A 21210-nucleotide genomic window follows, 5' to 3' on the forward strand; every position below is an offset into this window, starting at 1 on the left:
GACTTGGCGGCTTCTTTATAGAGAAATCTCAGCTCAAAAATAGTTGCATCACAGGAAGTTGTAGACAAGTCGCACAAATATTTCACGTCGTGTCATTTTCCTGAGCCTTGGTGGCACTAGTGAAAGGGGGCATAACTACCGTAAAAAGGGGAACTGCTAAAAAGGGGGTATAACTATTGTTGAAAGGGCAACATAACTATTATTTAGTGGGCACAATGTGAGAACAACTACAATGAGATGGCACAATATGGGCATAACTCCTGTGTGAAGACACCATGTGGGCATTACTACTGTAAAAGGGGCACAATATGAGAATAACTACTGTGAAGGGGTACATTGTAGTCATAACTACTGTGAAGGAGGCACAGCTGTGAAAGGGGAACAATGTAGGCACAACTACTGTGAGAAGGCACAATATGGGCATAACTACTGTGTGGGCACAAAGGGGAAATAATTATCATGTGGGGGCACTAAGGGTACTACTGGACAGGATTGTGTGTGTATTGATGCACTGGGCAGAGTTAGAGGTGTGGCATAGTATTGAGCCCCTGCTATCACCCTCTTTGTGATTTTTAAGAATTGGGAAGTATGTATGCCCATATGGTGGAGTTGGGCGAAATGGCTGTCGGTCAAACAAAGGACTGGCCCACAGTCTGCAACTTATATCATTATTGGTAGCAATTCTGCTCATTTTACTTTAAATGAATAAAATAGGACATGAAGAAAACAAATGTCTTTGGTATCATTTACTTGCCATAAGTCATCCAGCCGTTAGAGGGCGCTCCTTAGTCACCGATGAATCAGCACCGGGCCCTCCTTGCCTGGTGGAGGAAGGCTTCAGTCGCTGGTGGGATACATGACGGTGTGTACGATGGTGAGTGGTAGAGGAGTGGGCTGCCGCCTGTGCTGGGGCAGTGGCCGGTACTTCTCAGTGCTCTGTACGGCGGGGGCTGGGAGTCTATTGTTCCCTGTTATCAGCCATTGCAGGCCAGGAGAGGGCCTCTGTATTGTGTAGTATAACCGGATAAAGAAGCTGCGGGTTGCGTGAAGTGCTGTCCATGTTTATTGTATCACAAACGCGTTAATTCCCTGCTGTTTGCAGATTTGGTTACAGTATACGTTGTGGGTGACAACGCCTTGGGGTGCTGTAATGACCTGCCTACAGATTCTCACCCAGCTTTCCTGGAAACGGATGTACTTAGGACTGCGTTTGCACATTGCAGTCAGCCTGTTTTTTTTTTCAAGTGTGATTTTGGGAAACCATTGCTTTTGCTGCAATATCGTAGAAAAATTAATGCAGTATATCTGCAATGTGTGAAAACTAGAATTTAGCAAGGGATGACTGAGCTGACATTAAAGCGAACCTTTCACCTGCATTTCACTTAATAAACTATCAAAAGTACCTTCTAGATCATCCTCATTGTGTTATCACACAGTCTTGTCCCGCTTTTCTGCCATGTATATGCATGAAAAAAATCGCCTTATAAAGTACTCTTCTCCAGCTCCACAAGTCACGATAGAAGTCAAGGGGGTAGCCCTTCCTGTAATTCAGTTACAGGATCGCGCTTGAGTCCACTCGATAGAAGGGATCGCGCTGGCAGAAAAGCGGGACAAGACTGTATGATAACACAATGAGGATGATCTATAAGGTACTTTTGATAGTTTATTAAGTGAAATGCAGGTGAAAGGTTCGCTTTAAGGCCTCTTGCACGTGTTCGTCGCCCCGTGAATTTGCGGGCAGCGGATTGCGGACCCTGTCACTTTAATGTGGGTCCGTGATCTGGCCTTTCCGCAAAAAGATAGGACATGTTCTATCTATTTTGCGGAACGGAAGTACGGGACGAAACCCCACGGAAGCACTCTGTAGTGGTTCCGTTCCGTATCTCCGGATTTGTGGACCCATTGAAGTGCATGGGTCTGCATCCGTGATGCGGAATACACACAGAACGGTGCCAGTGTATTGCAGATCCGCAATGCGGCCACGGAGCGCACACGTTCATGTGCAAAAATAGGGTATTCTGGTTGGTAAATGTTAAGGAGGTCCTGTACCCCCTGCAGCTCCCCTGAAAAGTACAGCGCTTGGCTAACTTGTCCTTTTCAAGCATTATTACAAAGTGCACAACAGGTACATATATACCCCCACCTCAAACTGCGCTGGTACCCATACAAGTGTTTCTCATATATAATTAATCACTCCTCCCACAACTAAACAATAATACTGCCAACCTCAGATCTATACAGTATCTCACAAAAGTGAGTACACCTCTCTAGGGCTGCAACGATTAATCGATGTAATCGATTATATTCGATAACTGGATTCGTTGTCGACGAATCCAGTTATCGAATAATCGCCGATTCGTTGCTATTCGGGCGGGCGGGCGGTCGCTGCATCTTTATTTTACCTTTTTACAATGACGCTCCCGCTCCTGTAACAGCCAGGCAGAGCGGACGGCGGCGTAACGTCACTCACTCACGTGACACGCCTGCTCCGCCTCCTTCATTCATGAAGTGGGCGGAGCAGGCGCGTCACGTGATTGAGTGACGTTACGCCGCCGTCCGCTCTGCCTGGCTGTTACAGGAGCGGGAGCGTCATTGTAAAAAGGTAAAATAAAGATGCAAGCATCGGGGTCGGGGCTGTTAGGGGGAAGGGGGAGGGGGGATCTGTGTATAGCACTGCTATGGGGAGGGGGGAGGATCTGTCTATGGCACTGCTATGGGGAGGCGGGTCTGTGTATGGCACTGCTATGGGAAGGGGGGTCTGTGCACTGTTATGAGGAAAGGGATCTGTGCACTGTTATGCCCATAACAATGCACATATCCCCCTCTCCATAACTACGCCGTCCACAGATCCCCCTCTCCATAACTACGCCGTCCACAGATCCCCCATAATAGTGTCGTCCACAGATCCCCCATAATAGTGTCGTCCACAGATCCCCCATAATAGTGTCGTCCACAGATCCCCCATAATAGTGTCGTCCACAGATCCCCCATAATAGTGTCGTCCACAGATCCCCCATAATAGTGTCGTCCACAGATCCCCCATAATAGTGTCGTCCACAGATCCCCCATAATAGTGTCGTCCACAGATCCCCCATAATAGTGTCGTCCACAGATCCCCCATAATAGTGTCGTCCACAGATCCCCCATAATAGTGTCGTCCACAGATCCCCCATAATAGTGTCGTCCACAGATCCCCCATAATAGTGTCGTCCACAGATCCCCCATAATAGTGTCGTCCACAGATCCCCCATAATAGTGTCGTCCACAGATCCCCCATAATAGTGTCGTCCACAGATCCCCCATAATAGTGTCGTCCACAGATCCCCCATAATAGTGTCGTCCACAGATCCCCCATAATAGTGTCGTCCACAGATCCCCCATAATAGTGTCGTCCACAGATCCCCCATAATAGTGTCGTCCACAGATCCCCCATAATAGTGTCGTCCACAGATCCCCCATAATAGTGTCGTCCACAGATCCCCCATAATAGTGTCGTCCACAATTTGTTTTAATATGGCCTTTGAACATAATTTTTCAAGTAAGATCATATAAACCTCTCTGTTTTGTAATTTTGTCGTTTTTCCCGATTAATCGATTAATCGTAGAAATTAATCGGCAACTAATCGATTATTCAAATAATCGTTAGCTGCAGCCCTACACCTCTCACATTTTTGAAAATATTTTATTATATCTTTTCATGGGACAACAAAGAAGATCTGACACTTTGATACGATGCAGTCAGTGTACAGCTTGTATAACAGTGTAAATTTGCTGTGCCCTCAAATAACACAACACGCAGCCATTAGTGTCTAAAGCGCTGGGACCTGCACCTACAGGTGAACGGAGCGGAGAAAGTTGAGGAGGGCACACTGCGCATGTGCAGCCACCCTCCATTAATTTATATGGAGCCGGGCTTAGCTATTTCCGTCGGCACCGATAGAGATGAATGGGAGCGGTGGCTGCGCATGTGCGGTGCGCTCCCATTCACTTCAATGGGAGAGGCAAGGAGCTGTGCCTAGTGGTGGACCCGGGGTCCTCCAGCCACAGCTCTACCCGACTATGTTCTTGTAGGTGCGGGTCCCTCTGGAACCCGCACCTATCGGACAATGGGGGCATATCCTAGCGATATGCCCCCATTGTCTAAGATGGGATAACCCCTTTAACTCTCTTGGACATGGAGTTCACTAGAGTTTCACAGGTTGCCACTAGAATTCTCTTCCACTCCTCCATGATGATATCACAGAGCTGGTGGATGTTAGAGACCTTGTGCTCCTCCACCTTCCATTTGAGGATATCCCATAGATGCTAAATAGGGTTCAGTATGTCACAGTACATGTTGGCATTCATGGTTCCCTCACTGAACTGTAGCTCCTCACAGCTGGCAGCAGTCATGCAGCCCCAAACCATGACACTCCCACCACCATGCTTAACTGTAGGCAAGACATACTTGTCTTTGTACTCCTCACCTGATTGCCACCACAAACTAAATACATTTATGGCTACTTTCACACTTGCGTTCATATAATGCAGACGATGGATCCGTTCAGAACGGATATTTTAAAATTTTTGCATAGTTTGCATGGAAAAAAGCCTTTTCTGACATTGGCTTTCTTGCTCACTATATTCTTTTTAACAGACGGAGCTACAAGATTGCCTAGATTGGCAGATTTTTTAAAAATAAATGTCGGTTTGGGGGGGATTTTGTTCCCGATGGTTTTGTCGTATTTAAGAATATCCCAATATTTATAGATAATTTTCTTAAAATAATTGGCCCCTGCACTATATGTGGTGATGATTGGTACTTGGATGTTGTCAGTGTCATCACTTATATATTGTTCGTTTTTAGTTTTTATATTTTCTTTAAGTAATTTATTTCTATCCATGTCAATCACAGTTTTAGTGATGGGAATCAGTGTTTCTTCCTTGTAGCCCTTCTCAATGAGTTTTTTATTTAATATGTCAACTTCCTTGTGGTAATCTTTGGTGGTGGTGCAGTTTCTACGGGCTCTTATATACTGACTAAAGGGGATGTTGTTGAGCCATAAGGGTAGATGGCAGCTTTCCAAGGGGATGAAGCTATTGGTGTCCGTCGGTTTATGGTAGGTTTTGTTTTCTATTTTCCCGTTTTCAATGAATATGGTTAAGTCAAGAAAATTGATTTGTTTTTTTGTCAAAGGTTGGGGTGAAGTGTAGATAAAATTCATTTTTATTTAAATTAATTAAAAAGTCATTTAGTGATGGTACGTCCCCTTTCCATATAAAAACATCATCAATAAATCTTCTCCAGAGGACCAGACCCGCACCGAGCTCGCCATTGGGAAATATGGCAGACTCCTCCCATCTGCCCATATATAGGTTTGCGAAGCTCGGTGCGAATCGGGTCCCCATCGCGGTCCCCCACGTCTGAAGATAAAATTCTGATCCGTATTTAAAATAAAAAAAAGTTCCATGCTGGGAGTTGTAGTATTACAGCAGCTGGAGTGCCGAAGGTTGCTGGTCCCTGACATAGAAGATCCATGCTGGAAGATGCACTACCAGAGAGCGGCATCCGATGGCTTGTGACCACATTCCGATTGTTAAAAACTATAAATTATTACCAATATATATTGTTGAATTTGGCGGTATTATTGTTTAGTTGTGGGAGCCTGGGAGGAATGATTTTGTGATTAACTGTCCTTGTTTTATACTCCAGATGTTCATCTGGTGGTTATGGGCACAGTGGGCACAAATTCCAGAGCCCTGGTTTATAATGTATGTATGTATGTATGTGTGTATATATATATATATATATATATATATATATATATATATAAATATAATATAAATATATATGTCACACATGCTACAGGCATACGCAGAGGATGTTTAAGGGTTCAGCTACGCAGCGACACTGGTTACACAAGACATCGTGGCCAGGATAGAAAAGTAGCAGTGATACAATGGAAAAGAATGCAGCACTGCATTCGAATGTAGGTGGAAATATAAAAACTTATGGGTGTCAGAATATGGCAACACAACAGTGCAAAATCCCCCCCATTTTTAAAATGGTGAAAGCATAGGAATAACTATTTAAATGTTAACCTGCGGCACTCCACCTGTTGTGAAACTACAATTCCCAGCATGCTCCACTGATTATTTACGGGAGTTCTGAGAAGAGCAGAGCAAGCATGCATGCTGGGAGTTGTAGTCTCACGAGAGCTGCAGTGCTGGAGGTTGCCTACCACTGATCTAGAGGAATATCAATAGGATATGCCATAAATGCCTGTGTGCTAAGGGGCCCACCTCTGGGACTCTCACCTACAGTATATTGGCAGAAGGAGAGTCCTATGACTGCAACAACAATCACCACATTAACCCCTTCCTGACATCCGCAGGACATGTAGGTATGTTGGGTCTTTAAAGATAGCGCCTGCTATGGAGCGAAGTGGATGCCATATCAACTGGGTGCCTGCTTTTTAACTGCAGACAACCGTGGCTAATGTCTGTGATCAGCAGTAATGCAGATCACGGACATTTAATCTTTAACCCCTTAGGGACCCATGACGTACCTGTATGGCATGGTTCCCGAGTCCTTAAGGACCCATGATGTACCGGTACGTCATGTATAGTTCCGATCACCACCGCCCGGCGGGTGGTGATCGGAACCCGGTGCCCGCTCAAATAATTGAGCAGGCACCTCGGCTAAATGCGCGGGGGTCCCAGTCAATTCAGACCTGCGGTTTGCGGCTTTTACCTGGTGCGGCGGCGGTGGTGCCATCGGGTCCCCATGGGGCTGTGGGGGGGACCTGATGGCATGGAAGGCAGCGCAATGCCTTCCTGAGGCATCTCGCTGCCTTCCGGTGAAGATCCTGTGAGATCCAGCCCCCTGGATCTCACAGGCCGGAAGCTGTGTGAGTAATACACACAGTATTACTCATACAGCCAATGCAATACAGAAGTATTGGAATGCATTGTGAAGGATTAGACCCCCAAAGTGGGACAAAAAAAAGTAAAAAAATAAAGTAAAAAAAAAGTTGAAAAAATAAAGTTTCAAGTAAAATTAAACAAAAACGTAATTTTCCCCAAATAAAGTAAAAAAATAGGGGAAAAGAAAAAATCATATGCACCCCAAAATAGTGCCAACCAAACCGTCATCTCATCCCGCAAAAAATGAGACCCTACCTAAGATAACCGCCCAAAAACTGAAAAAACTATGGCTCTCAGAATATGGAGACACCAAAACATATTTTTTTTGTTTCAAAAATTATATTATTGTGTAAAACTTACATTAAAAAAAGTATACATACTAGGTATCGCCGCATCCGTGACAACCTGGTCTATAAAAATATCACATGATCTAACCTGTCAGTTGAATGTTGTAAATAACAAAAAATAAAAACGGTGCCAAAACGGCTATTTCTTGTTATCTTGCCTCACAAAAAATGTAATATAGAGCAACCAAAAATCATATGTACCCTAAACTAGTACCAACAATACTACCACCCTATCCCGTAGTTTCTAAAATGTGGCCACTTTTTTGGAGTTTCTACTCTAGGGGTGCATCAGGGGGGCATCAAATGGGACATGTTGTAAAAAATAAAATAAAAAACAGTCCAACAAAATATCTGCCTTCCAAACACTTTATGGCATTCCTTTCCTTCTGCGCCCTGCCGTGTGCCCGTACAGTAGTTTACGACCACATATGGGGTGTTACTGTAAACTACAGAATCGGGGCCATAAATATAGAGTTTTGTTTGGCTGTTAACCCTTGCTTTGTAACTGGAAAAAAATAATTAAAATGTAAACTCTGCCAAAAAAGTTAAATTTTGAAATTGTATCTATTTATTTTCCATTAATTCTTGTGGAAAACCTAAAGGGTTAACAAAGTTTGTAAAATGTGTTTTGAATACCTTGAGGGGTGTAGTTTATAGAATGGGGTCATTTTTGGGTGGTTTCTATTATGTACCTGAACTGGTCCCTAAAAATTGGGTTTCTGAAAAATTTCAAGATTTGCTTCTAAATTTCTAACATCCCCAAAAAATAAAATGCAATTCCCAAAATGATCCAAACATGAAGTAGACATATGGGGAATGTATATAACTATTTTTGAAGGTATTACTATGTTTTTGGAGGTATTACTATGTATTATAGAAGTAGAGAAATTAAAACTTGGAAATTTGCAATTTTTTACAAATATTTGGTATTTTTTTTTTAATTAAAATGTTTTTTTTTTTTTTTTACTTTATTTTACCAGTACAATATGTGACAAAAAAACAATTTCAGAATGGCCTGGATAAGTCAAAGCGTTTTAAAGTTATCAGCACTTAAAGTGACACTGGTCAGATTTGCAAAAAATGGCCAAGTCCTCAAGGTGAAATAGGGCTGAGTCCTTAAGGGGTTAATCAAATGTGACCACGGCATCTGAGAGGCCTAAAACCCGGAAGCTTCGCTTTCCAGTCGGGAACGCCTTCCCTGGGCTGAGATGGGGGAAGGCGTTCCATGTAAGTATTGAGCAAGAGCTTGTCCTAGTCTTCTAGGCTCATTCCTTGTATATTACAATTCAGGCCAGCAGGTGGCAGAACTGAATTGTAATATGGAAAGTTATGTATAGAATAATGGAGTAGTAATCCACTACTCTATACAAATTGCAATTTGATGATTTCATGTTGGGGACCTAAAAAAATAAAAATACATTTTTTTTAAATAAAATTCTAATCACCCCCTTTTCTCAAAATATACAATTAAAAAATTGACATCAGGGGCATTTCCACACGTGAAAACGCCCATACTATTAAAATATTAAAAAACGTATCCCATACGGTGAATGGTGTAATGGAAGAAAAAACAAAAAAAATGGCCAATTCTCAGTTTATTCATCACTTTTCCTTCCCAATTTTTTTTAATAAAAATTATCCAAAATGTTTTTCCATTTTTTTATTTATTAACTTTATTCTTTTTTTAGTCCCACTGGAGGACATCCTTCCTTAGTGCACTGGTTTACCTTGCATACCACGGCATCATAGCTTATCACTGTGATAGTGACAGGTAGTCTGTTAGGGCTACTTTCACACTCGCGGTTGGTGCGGATCCGTCATGCATCTGCACAAACACATCCTTCATATAATACAACCAAATGGATCCGTCTGCCAAAATGGGTCCGTCTTGAACACCATTGAAATGGGAGACGGATCCGTTTTCTATTGTGCCATATTGTGTCAATGGGGACGGATCCGTTTTCACTGACACAATATGGCACAATAAAAACGGATCAGTCTCCCATTTCAATGGTGTTCAAGACGGATCCATTTTGGCTATGTTACATATAATACAAATGGATCCGTTCTGAACGGATGCATGTGGTTGTATTATCTGAACGGATGCGTTTGTGCAGATCCATGACGGATCCGCACCAACCGCGAGTGTGAAAGTAGCCTAACAGACTACCTGTCACTGGCTCAGGTTCGTCAGACTGACACCAAAACACTGCAAGCAGCGTTTTGGTGTCTGCCTCCAGAGCAGAATGGAGACTGAACTGATGCATTCTGAGCGGATCCTATTCTATTTAGAATGCATTAGGGCAAAACTGATCCGTTTTGGACCGCTTGTGAGAGCCCTGAACGGATCTCACAAATGGAAACCAAAACGCCAGTGTGAAAGTAGCCTTAGGCTGTATCTGTGGCTCAGTCTACCAGATATACAGATTGTGTTCACCCCCTCACACAGCAAACACAATTGTTGGGGTCCTAGTGCTATACAGCATATAAGGAGTTAAGCAGCTGGGATTGGAGCAGTTACAGTAGTACCAGGCTCCCATGGTGATTCAGTGTGCTGTATAGTTCCTGGCACGTCTACCAGGATCAATGTTGTAGGTGGCAGGGATTGAACAGACTACACAGATACAAGATAATTTCTTGTAGATACATACTGTATACATATAAGACGCCAGCAGATGGGGATGTAGCTTTATCTAGAAACTGCTCTCTTCTCAAATCAGTATGAAGGTCTGTCCATCGATAGACTCATCTAGTGGATCCAGCGATGAACACAGCACAGACGTTGATGATTCAGAGTAGAATATATAACTTTTCTATAAAAACACTTTCATTCCCACGGAAAGGAATGGGTTAGGAGCCAGCACAACATGGAGAAAGCCTGTTCATGGGAAAATGTGCAAGTGGCTGTTTTGAGCTCTTTTCTCATCCTATGTTTGCATTTTTACCAGTGCTTGAAGTTACCTAAAATGATGGATGAGGTTTTTGATTGACTATAGCTAGCCGGCAGTCACTGCTGAGAGGGACATGGGAAGGCAGGGAAGCGCTCTGCTCATGAATACACTCCTTCAGGGTAAAATGTGACCACTCTTTTTAGCCAATGAGGAAATTTATGAAGACTTGGGTTTCATACACCGGTATTAATAAGAAGTGTGGTGGAGTAAGAAGCTCCAAATTTATTAAATAGGTTGTCTGGGATTTTGATATTGATCAGTATTTGACCGTTGAGGGTCTAAATGCTGGCACCCCCAACGATCATCTGTTTGAGGAGGTCGTAGCACACTGGCTGCTGCCTCGTCTCAAGCCAGAGACGCATTGGCGTGGCCTGGGCCTAAGCACAGGTCGGTCCCATTCAAGTAAATAGCCCTGAGCTGCAATACTGAGCACAACTGCTGTACTTGGTAAGCTGTAAAGAGTCCTGAGTCCCATGACCTGAAGAAAGGCCATCAATATCTAAATCTTGGACAACCCCTTTAAGAGGTGCTGGACTCTTAATATATTTAGTACATCTTCTGGCTGCTCATGTGCCATAAAATCTACGACCACTGGTTGTGCCGTATATGATAGTAAATCTGCTGACTAATGTAATATAAATCTAATGTCCTGACATGCTGAAACCTGCAGTGTGCGCCAGCAACATGTGTCTGAGGCTCGCTGTCCCCGTCCTCTCCTACCTCTGGACTATTAGGTTAGGTCTACACGACGACATTTGTTGCACGACAATTTTTATAATGGCAGTCTATGGTGTCGCACTGCAACATGCGACATGCTGCGACTGCGAGGCGACATACTGCGACGCAAGAGTCGCCGAAAAATCCATCTCAAATGGATTTTCTGCGACTGTTGCGTCGCAGTCGCAGCATGTTGCAGTGCGATACCATAGACTGCCATTGGTCGTCGTGTAGACGTAGCCTAATTGATAGGCCTCTTTCCAGTTGTGCATGGGAAAGAAACCAGTCAGTCCTCATCCGGGGGTGGGGCACCCAGTCTCATCAGACTCATTTCCCTCTCAGCGCTGGCACACACTGCAGAGTTTGGCGTGTCAGCACTCTGAAAGTACTGAGTGCCATCACAGAAGTGACAGACAGCTGTCTGTCACTACACTATGCTGCCCTCTGTGACGTTCCCTTTAAGCGTAGCGTACACACTCTCATGATTGACTGAGCATGCGTGTTTAGTTGGTTCCAACTACCATATATTGCTGTCAAGTGGTGTTTTAATCTCCTCCTCACTATTCTTTTCTTTGTTCTTTTTTAGACTGACAGTGACTTTCGGCTCCTTATACAGAGATTTTACCAGTTACAAGGTGAACGTGTGGAGACTTACCGCCTCTTTGATGAGTGAGTACCTTCCATTTCTTTAGCATAGCACAAAAATGTGTTGGCATGAAAATAATGTTCGCTTCTTTATATTAATGACCTATCCTCAAGATAGGTCATCAATATCGCATCAGCATGGGGCCGGCTGCCAGCACCCTCACCAACATAGCACTCATACGAGACATCCCACTGAAGTGAATGGGGACGCAGAGTTGGAATTACCCCAGCTCGCCGCTGCAATGTCAATGGCGAGCAGGTAAATAGTCAAGAGAAGGCATGATTCAAATGACCACATATAAATGTTTTTGGTTGTATAAAAACATAAAAGTATTAAAGATTAAAATATAAAAGTAGTTATCCTGGACTGTAAAAAAAGAAATAAAATTGACTCGCTGTTTTTTGGTCACCTTGCCCCACCAAAAATTTTTTATATAAAGAGGGAAATTTATCAAGATATACCCTGGGTGTTATAATATAGTGATGCAAAGAAAAACGTGTTTTTCAAAGATTTTCTTTTTAAATACAGTAAAAAAAAAAATGGAAATTACGATATATAAATTTGGTATTGTTGTAATTGTACCGAGCCACAGAATAAGGTGAGTACAATAACTGAATAAGTCATTTTTCTCAACCCACAGCTGCTACTTTCATGTATGACTCAAAAGACAATGGACATTTTCTATATATAGCCTGCCCATGACTGTAAATCTTACCGTAGTGGGCACATTGGTCCATCTACCGAAATTCCCTGCTTTGATTGTCATCATTGTCCAAATTTATGTTTACGGAATATTATACTAAAATGTATAATATAATATTTGTTGACCTATCACATGGTCCCAGATACCAGGCCTACGCAAATGAAATCAGTCTCGATAAAGCTGGCTCGCAGCTAACTCTCTTAACACACCAATGCAAATGCTTGATTAACTTGATTTTGTTACCAAGTAAAGTGTCCTGATACTCAATACCAAATCGATACTTTGCAAAAAAAATAAAGTCCGTCCAATGTTTAAACATACAACTTTTATTGAATTATTTTTCGGACAATAGGATGCATTTTTCCCCCCAAAAGGCCAAATGTCCCTGTGTCTTATAGTGCGAATATAGCACATGGCTGGCATATCACATGTGTATATTGCAGGCTGTGCTAGGTGGAATACGCATAGTAGCCTGCGATGTACACATGCGATGCGATGAAAAGCTGGAGGCAGTTGCGCTTCTGAAGCGAGACAGTAAATGGGTGCAGACTTTCCTTACACATAATGTGCCTCCCCCACATGAGTGCCCTGACAGGAGTGCTCAAGTACCAGCTTAAGGTACCCTATGCATGTGTAAGCCGAATAAAGTGTCCCCAATAACAGTATGTCAGCAGATTCCCCCCCCCCCCCCCGCAAAAGGGTGTCAGCAGATCCCCCCCCCCCCCCCCCCCGCAAAAGGGTGTCAGCATCAGATCCCTCCCCCATAACAGTGGGTCAGCATCAGATCCCTCCCCAGAACAGTGGGTCAGCATCAGATCCCTCCCCCAGAACAGTGGGTCAGCATCAGATCCCTCCCCCAGAACAGTGGGTCAGCATCAGATCCCTCCCCCAGAACAGTGGGTCAGCATCAGATCCCTCCCCCAGAACAGTGGGTCAGCATCAGATCCCTCCCCCAGAACAGTGGGTCAGCATCAGATCCCTCCCCCAGAACAGTGGGTCAGCATCAGATCCCTCCCCCAGAACAGTGGGTCAGCATCAGATCCCTCCCCCATAACAGGGTGTCAGCATCAGACCCCTCCCCCATAACAGGGTGTCAGCATCAGACCCCTCCCCCGCAAAAGGGTGTCAGCATCAGATCCCTCCCCCATAACAGTGGGTCAGCATCAGATTCCCCCCACAACAGATGAGACCCCATAGTCTGCTCCTCCTGTGTTATTTACGCAACTAAAGAACCAGAGTCTGCCCCACCTCTACATTAGAGCCAGAAGTTAAAGGGAACCTGTCACCTCCCAAAATCATACCAAGCCTCCAGCAGTGTGTTTCTGATGATGCTTTTCTTCCTGAAGGCAGATGCTGCAAAAGTACTCAAAACTTTGTTTTAGCCCCTGCCCGCCGCGCTTCTCCACACATGCTTGAAGTCGAGGGGGCAGCAGCCTCCTTGCTTCAAGTCACAGTAACCATGCCCCCTTCCCTGCCCCTTAGCTGTGACTGACAGCACTTATGCAGAGAGTTCGGCTGCCTTTGCCGAACTGTCAGCTGTTAGTCACAGCGAAGGGGCAGGGAAGGGGGTGTGAGAATAGGTAATCAATATTAAAATCCTGGAAATCCCCTGGAGACTCCTGGCTCTGGATTTGCTTTATAGGATGCACTGCCATTTCACCCCACTTTTAGGGGAAAAAGGTGTGTCTTATAAAGTGAACAACACGGTATATACAAAACTCAAATTAAACAGTTGCGTTACTTTTCTATAAATAATTGGGTTACATTTGGTTAAGGTCGTCTGTTCATTTGTGTTATGTGAACACGGAGCATTAGTGAGGCACTTGCCTTTACTCACGCTCTGTGGTCACCCACCTGCCCACACTGCGCTGGATCCTGACACATTGTCAGGACATAGTGCATGTAAGCCCGCACTATGACCTGACCCTGTATGACATCAGGAGGACATTGCAGCGCTCGAAGAAGAGACTGGAATTGATGAAGAGTGTCGGTGGCACCCTGTGTAGGAAAGGTAAGTATTGGCCCTGGGGATCACCTGCGCTGGGGACTGATGGCTAGTAGCGTAAGATGGTGGCACTGGGGGATCTGAGGGCTGGTGGCACAGAGGACTGATGGCATGGGGGGGTTAGCACTGGGGTTGCTGATGGCTCAGAAGACTGATGATGGCATGGGGGGAGCTGATGGCACAGTGGACTAATGGCACCGGAGGAGCTGATGGCACAGTGGACTAATGGCACCGGAGGAGCTGATGGCACAGTGGACTAATGGCACCGGAGGAGCTGATGGCACAGTGGACTAATGGCACTGGAGGAGCTGATGGCACAGTGGACTAATGGCACCGGAGGAGCTGATGGCACAGTGGACTAATGGCACCGGAGGAGCTGATGGCACAGTGGACTAATGGCACTGGAGGAGCTGATGGCACAGTGGACTAATGGCACCGGAGGAGCTGATGGCACAGTGGACTAATGGCACCGGAGGAGCTGATTGCACAGTGGACTAATGGCAGTAGGGGGCAGCTGATGGCATGGGGGAACCGGATGGCACGGGTGGGGGACTGATGGCAGTGAGAACTGATGGCACAGGGTCTGATGATAGCACGGGGGGCTAATGAGTTTTTAGAAATGAAAACGTTCTTTTAATTAGTTTTCTCTTATTCGAGAACTAATTAATCGTTGGATTAATTGATAGAATACTTGATTATTAAAATAATCGATAGCTGCAGCCCTAACTGTAGGCCTCATGCGCTTGGGCCTATTTTGGTGCCATACAATCTCTGAGTTGAACTGAGCTATAGCAATGCCATGCAGTGCCCTACAGGCTCCATGACTGTGCTGTGTGTGGGATTCTTTACAGTAAGAGAGTAGGCAGTGACTGGCACACCCAACCTAAAATCTATCAACTCTTCATAATTGTGGCCCCAGCTTCCTGCATACCAACAGTAAGGTTAGTAAGTTATCATCAGTGAAGAATGGTACACATATTAGAGAAGGGCACAAGCCCTTATTTTGTGTGGTGATCATCCTGCTCCCAATACTGTACAAATATTGGTGTCTACTGAAGGGGAAGCGGCTGGGACTTCAATTTCCGTCTCTATAAGTGTAGTGTATAGATTTCTGTTAGGGAATTGCTATTTGTACAGATCAGATGCTTGGAGAAATGATCTTAAAAAGCAGGTTGTCAGTTTGGTGGGGGTGTTGCCCTTTAATATAATGGAAGAGAGAGAGTGCGTTTCCACAGTAGGAGGATGAGGGTTGGATGTGAAACATGCTGTTTTATGAAGTGTTTTATTCACAGATGTTTAGCTAACATTGTCAACATTATTCTCACCTCCAGCAGTTTCCTGCCTGGGCATTGTGCACGTATCGGGGCAGTGCTGGGGTTAGTGCCTCCATGCTTTACCTAGCAGCGGACCATTAGCATCACCCGGGGGGGCCCCCATATATATGTGAGTTAGGAGCAGTATATACAATTTGATTATAACTTGGATCCATTTGCATGTGGCCGTCTTTGAAATCAAATACGAGATGTTTCATTTTTCTCCACTTACCTCATCTGGACTTCATCAGGATCCCACATAATGCTTTACTTCTTGTTCCGCCTATTTAAGCTGCTTTTTTTCCACGTTGGTAAAGAATAACAGAGCAGAGGAGCGCCTGACTTTAATTTGGTTTGCTTACTGCAGCCTTGTTCTTTCTCGTGTATCCATAACACTAGATAATATTTGGTATTGGTTAGCCAGTTAAAGTGCCTCTCTGATTTATTGGCCGCTTTGGGGAAAATACATAAGTGCGCTAAACACTTGCAGATTTTCCGCCAGTGCAGTTAATTGCTTCATGTGCATAGCTAAAATTATATCGGATTCCCCTCAAGTTTGTGAATTACCAATTTAGCTACAAAGGCAGATTGCGCCACAGTATGTGTGTGTTTTGTGGCTGAGAGATTACCTAGATTCACCAAACATGATGCTAATTGAAATCTAGAGGAATGAGGCGTTCCAGGGTAGGTATGGACCACACAGGAAATATATTACACACATTTTTTTGTAACATGTTGAAACTTTTCAAGTACAGATCGTATAATAAGAGTTCAGAGGATTGGGCAGGACCATGGGCTATATATGGTGTATTTGAGTCAAGTATGAGCACATGGGTAAAACGGCCTGTACAGGAGTATCTATCTACTGCGCCTTGTAGGGCTATCTCAGACGAATATATTTCTACGTTTCACCTAGTAATCTATTTCTTCATTCTGGAGAAAAACTGCTTAAACTCCATATGCAAAGGAGTGGTTGAGTGCACCGAGGGCAGGCCCAAGTCACTCCGTGCACCCTTACTCCTCCTGCTTCCTCCAGCACGCCCTTCCTCTTTTTCTTGATTGACAGGGCCAGGTTCCTGCATAATGATCCTGTTCGGCCGGAAGAGGAACCAGGAGGAGCCAGGGTGCACAGATTTGTTTGGGCCTGCCCTTGGTACACCTAACATTTGCATATGGATTAAGGATGCTTTTCAGTAGGAAAGGTATCTTTATATTCAGCTGAGCGATCCCTACAAGGTATTGTCTGATTTATCAGTGAATTTCCTTCTGGCAGACTCCCTTTAATTTATCTCCTTGAGACATAGGAGCAGATTTAATATTGAAGAAACTGTCAGACACGATTTGCACTTCATTTGTCATTACACCAAAGGGGTGTGGTTTAGCTGAAAGGGGCATGGCTCCATGGAAAAGAGTGGGCCTTAAAGGGAACCTGTCACCTGGATTTTGTGAATAGAGCTGAGGACATGGGCTGCTAGATCGCCGCTAGCACAACCGCAATATCCAGTCCCCATAGCTCTGTGTGCTTTTATTGTGTAAAAAAAACAAAAAAAAACAAAAAAAAACAGATTTGATATATATGCAAATTAACCTGAGATGATCCTTGTCCTTGAGATGAGCCCAGCACCGCCCCCGCATCGTCCGAATCTCCCCCTTGCTTCCCGACGTCACAAAGCTAGAGCGCCGTATTCTCGCGATGCGAGAGCTAGCACATGCGCAGTTCGTTCCCTGTGGCTAATGCCAGCACAGGGAAGGAACACTATGCTGACACTGCGCATGCACTAGCTCGCTCATCGCGATATTACGGCGCTCTAGCTTTGTGACACAGTTTTGGCACAGTTTTGGAGTAAAACTAAAGGTCCCTTTCCACAGGATAGCAGAGCTTCAGATTGACAGGAAGGAAGCGTTCCCTCCCGATAATCTTATGATCACTGGTGGAGGAGAGAGCTGCTATTATGTGCAGCGATCTCCTCCAGAGTATGGTGAGCAGCGACCACTAATGCCATCGCTCGTCCCCATACTGACTTCTCTTTGTCGGCAGCAGATCATGATTACACAGCACAATCTGCTGTCGGCAAACGACGATTTTTTTTTTGTGTACACACGAACGATCAGATTACCAGATGAGTAATTTAGACAGTTCACGAGCATTTAGACAGTTCATCAGGTAAATGGCGATAATCGCTAACAAGCATTCCTATGAATGCTCCTTAGCGATTATCTTTTGGATTCTCGGCCCATGTAAAGTAAAACTGTTAGTAAGTAAACTTGTATTTACACCATGTAGATTCGGGGAATTCTCCTGAAGTATATTGCACAGATATAGGCAAATGCTATTTTAAGTGATGCCCATTTATTGGAAGGTTTTCCAGTCCAGTGGAATAAAAGCCGCCCAGTGTATGCCATAAGGAGACTTATTGTAGGTGATGAATGCTTTCTGCAGTGTGCACCAAACCTAAAAATTGATATGTTCATTTTTCATATGTTACATGAAGAAGTTTACACCTTGCAGTGAAATGTAGAAGGTGGAAACTCTGCCAGATATGTATGTATATATATATATATATTACAACATAAGTATCTCAGCCGTATCTGCTACAATGTGCAAACCAGATTTTCCATCTTCTAGCTGTGAAACTGCAATATTATTTTTTCACACATCTACAGAGAATGCATCTGCAACTTTGCTCAGCCTCCCGTACACTCCTTTATGGGTACGCTCTAGATTCTGAAGGTTAACCTTTCAGGGTCAATCTGCAAGTCAGTTTTTCAAAGCCTGAAAATGTGGAGAGTTCCAATTTTAACACTTCTGCCCCAAATCATTGGCTTATTTATTTTATATATCTGGAATATTTTTATTTGAAAAAAATAATAATAGTAAAATAAAAGTATATAATAATAAAAAAGTTAAACGTTCCCACATGACAGGATATTGGAGGATTGCTTGACTTCAAGACATCTGCTGGCTCGGTGTCTTATAAGCTTTATCCGTATGAAATATCGAGGTATTTCTGCAATGTGTTAATCATATTTGTGTTACTTAGGATTAAACAACAAACACACTCATAAATTCAGTCTAGAAATTGCGCAGTTTATTGTCTGCATGATTTTGTTGTTAATAACTTTTGGGATTTACCCCAATGTAATAAGAAATATAAAGCTGAATGACTGGCAATGTCAGCTTTATGAAAAAAGCAATTCAGAATTACACTGTAGCAGTGTTGTAGTGTTCTCATTCATACTTCTGGTCACTGTTGCAGTTCTGGCCTGTGAGAACCTTTATTTGGGAATCTGTCACCAGTTTTATGTATGTTGTCCTAAATAAGGACCGCATAAACTAGTGAGATCAAACAAGCAAAATGCTGGGTCAGTTTTCTCTAATTGCCCCAGGTAAAATCTGGTCTTGAACAGCTCCAGTATGTGCCGATGACCCCATCTTTCTACATGTACGGCCTAGTTTGAAATAATATAATTTGGTTTTGGCGGCACATAACCTTTTTCTACTTTCATTTCAGAGGGCATCAAGCTTATCTGAAGTCTGGCCCCCACTATGACTTTATCCATTACCGGCAGTTGGTTCATGAGATTACACAGGCTTTTAATGGCATTAGCAAAGAACTTATCCAGATGAAGGATCAGTTCAGGGAACTCCATGATCGATCTGATCTTTACGAACACCTAGAGAAGATCCAGGAGCTAGAGAAAGAGAAATTAGAACTGGTATGATGTACAGTTCATATTTACTAGATTTCAGATTTTCTATTTTAGTATTCTTTTTTTATTTTGAGGTTTTTTTTAGACTGGTTTATAATGCTTCTTTTCCTTTGCAGACTGCACGATTACAACTAGCTAAACAGAATGCCCAAGACCATCCTAGTGATGAAAGCCATCAAGAGGAGGTTCAGCTTGTGAAACACAAGTAACATTTTTAATAAGTTTTTTTATTTTCCCCTTTGATTGTTATTTTCTTCTGGTATGAAGTGTCTAGGAAAAGAACAAAAAGGTCCTTTATGATCACTTGACATTACAGTTCCAAGCCCGGATTTTGAGATTGGAAGTGGATACTGTTGTCGACTAGGGCTATACTGCAACTTTTTGTAGTGCTGCTAATAGATTTCAGCTATTAAACTACAGCTGCATCCCAAATAGTCGCACTTCAAAAAGTTGCAGTGTAGCCCAGGTCTAAGGGTCAAGGCATTTTTAGCACACAGTGTATACTGAAAACAATTATTTTTTTGTTTTAATTTCACCCTAAGGCATTGTACCCCCCCCATCCACCCCCTAAAAAAAATCCTCTCTGTTGTTCCATTTTATATGACTGGATGGGAAAATGTTATCCCCTTCCTATCTTCCCCAGGTTATTCTTTCCTGTGGTTAGGGCCTTCTCTTTCAAATGTAATGACATGGGTTCAAGGAAATCAAAGAAAGGGAAAGAGTGGAATTCATGCTATATAAATGTGGTTATATTGCCATAAAGTGCCCCCATTTATTTCCACTGTTTAGATCTCAATCACTTCGACAACACCTTGAAAGTGCCTCACTTCTAAACAAGGAGCGCAGCCCTTTTTTCTGGGTGTTTCATAAACACTACCTAAACTTCTATATTGTGAGTAATGTAAGCCAGATGTATATTATTTATAGTTCCCATCCCTTCCCGTAGGATAATTAAAACCGTGGAAGCAATCAGTGAAGTACTACAGGATTTCAATTATGATTGTGAAGAAATAAAATGACGTCTGCCCCTTTGGAAGCCACAGAATGGAAAGCGGAGCCTAGTCTGGACCACTTACTTGGATCTGCACTGTAGCCAGCTCTGTTTCATCTGCTGCCCTCTTGGGTGACTTTCTGGCTCTTTATCAGTAGGTGTTGCTTAACTGACATGGCAGGGACACGTCTTTTTGCACTGCAATCTCTCCAAGTGAATTTGAGCCGTAATGTATGTTTCTTTCCAATGGTTTTTATTGGTAATATGAAATGTGCCTTATGATCTGTTTCCAGTCGTACTGTTTTCTTAATTTGCTATTGCTTCACATTGCTGCAGCCTGTGTAAATGAAAAGATTACTATTATTTTGTGATTGTACTTCCCTTTGTATATAAAGGTTAATGATAACTTTCAATCTTTTTATTTCTGTCTATTTCTGATTGATTTAACTCTAGTGTGAAACTAGCCTTAGGAAACTCAGTAATCGGTCAATATTTCTCATCAGTATTTGTAAGCTAAAACAGAGGAGTAAGGCCCCATGCACACGGCCGTGTTTCACAGCCGTGTGCGGGCCGTGGAACCGCGGCCTGGATCCCTCCTGAGAGCAGGAGCGCACGGCGTCACTGGTTGCTATGACGCCGTGCGCTCCCTGCTGCCGGCACAGTACAGTAATACACTGGTATAGATCATACCAGTGTATTACTGTATTGCGGCGGCAGCAGGGAGCGCACGGCGTCATAGCAACCAGTGACGCCGTGCGCTCCTGCTCTCAGGAGGGATCCAGGCCGCGGTTCCACGGCCCGCACACGGCTGTGAAACACGGCCGTGTGCATGGGGCCTAACAAATAGTTCTATTATACTTTTATCTGTAGGTCCCACTCCTGGTTTTAACTTACAAATACTGATGCAAAATACTGGCCAA

The 21210-nt window shown here is 43.6% G+C and overlaps 1 protein-coding gene across 2 annotated transcripts; it reads left to right on the forward strand.

Annotated features, from left to right (window-relative positions):
* Nucleotides 1–780: 780 nt before the first annotated feature.
* Nucleotides 781–20703, forward strand: REX1BD (required for excision 1-B domain containing). Of its 2 annotated transcripts, XM_044282838.1 has the most exons (6): nt 1062–1197; nt 1542–1649; nt 11508–11590; nt 19101–19305; nt 19416–19504; nt 20246–20703. In XM_044282838.1, exons 2-6 carry the CDS (start codon nt 1632–1634, stop codon nt 20316–20318), a joined length of 468 nt encoding a protein of 155 aa, XP_044138773.1. In that variant the 5' UTR covers nt 1062–1197; nt 1542–1631; the 3' UTR covers nt 20319–20703. The 2 variants fall into 2 exon arrangements, with proteins under 2 accessions (XP_044138772.1, XP_044138773.1); XM_044282837.1 differs by lacking the exons at nt 1062–1197; nt 1542–1649 and adding an exon at nt 781–874.
* The last annotated feature ends 507 nt before the right edge of the window (nt 20704–21210 follow it).

Source organism: Bufo gargarizans, chromosome 2 (genome assembly GCF_014858855.1).
Source record: "Bufo gargarizans isolate SCDJY-AF-19 chromosome 2, ASM1485885v1, whole genome shotgun sequence".
In the NCBI taxonomy this organism is placed as follows: Eukaryota; Metazoa; Chordata; class Amphibia; order Anura; family Bufonidae; genus Bufo; species Bufo gargarizans.

What these genes read in the sequence shown, in the direction of transcription:
- REX1BD (XM_044282837.1), top strand. An exon ending in ACTTACCGCCTCTTTGATGA is followed by an intron (nt 11,591 to 19,100) that starts GTGAGTACCTTC and finishes CTTTCATTTCAG; the next exon opens with AGGGCATCAAGCTTATCTGA. An exon ending in AGAAAGAGAAATTAGAACTG is followed by an intron (nt 19,306 to 19,415) that starts GTATGATGTACA and finishes TTTCCTTTGCAG; the next exon opens with ACTGCACGATTACAACTAGC.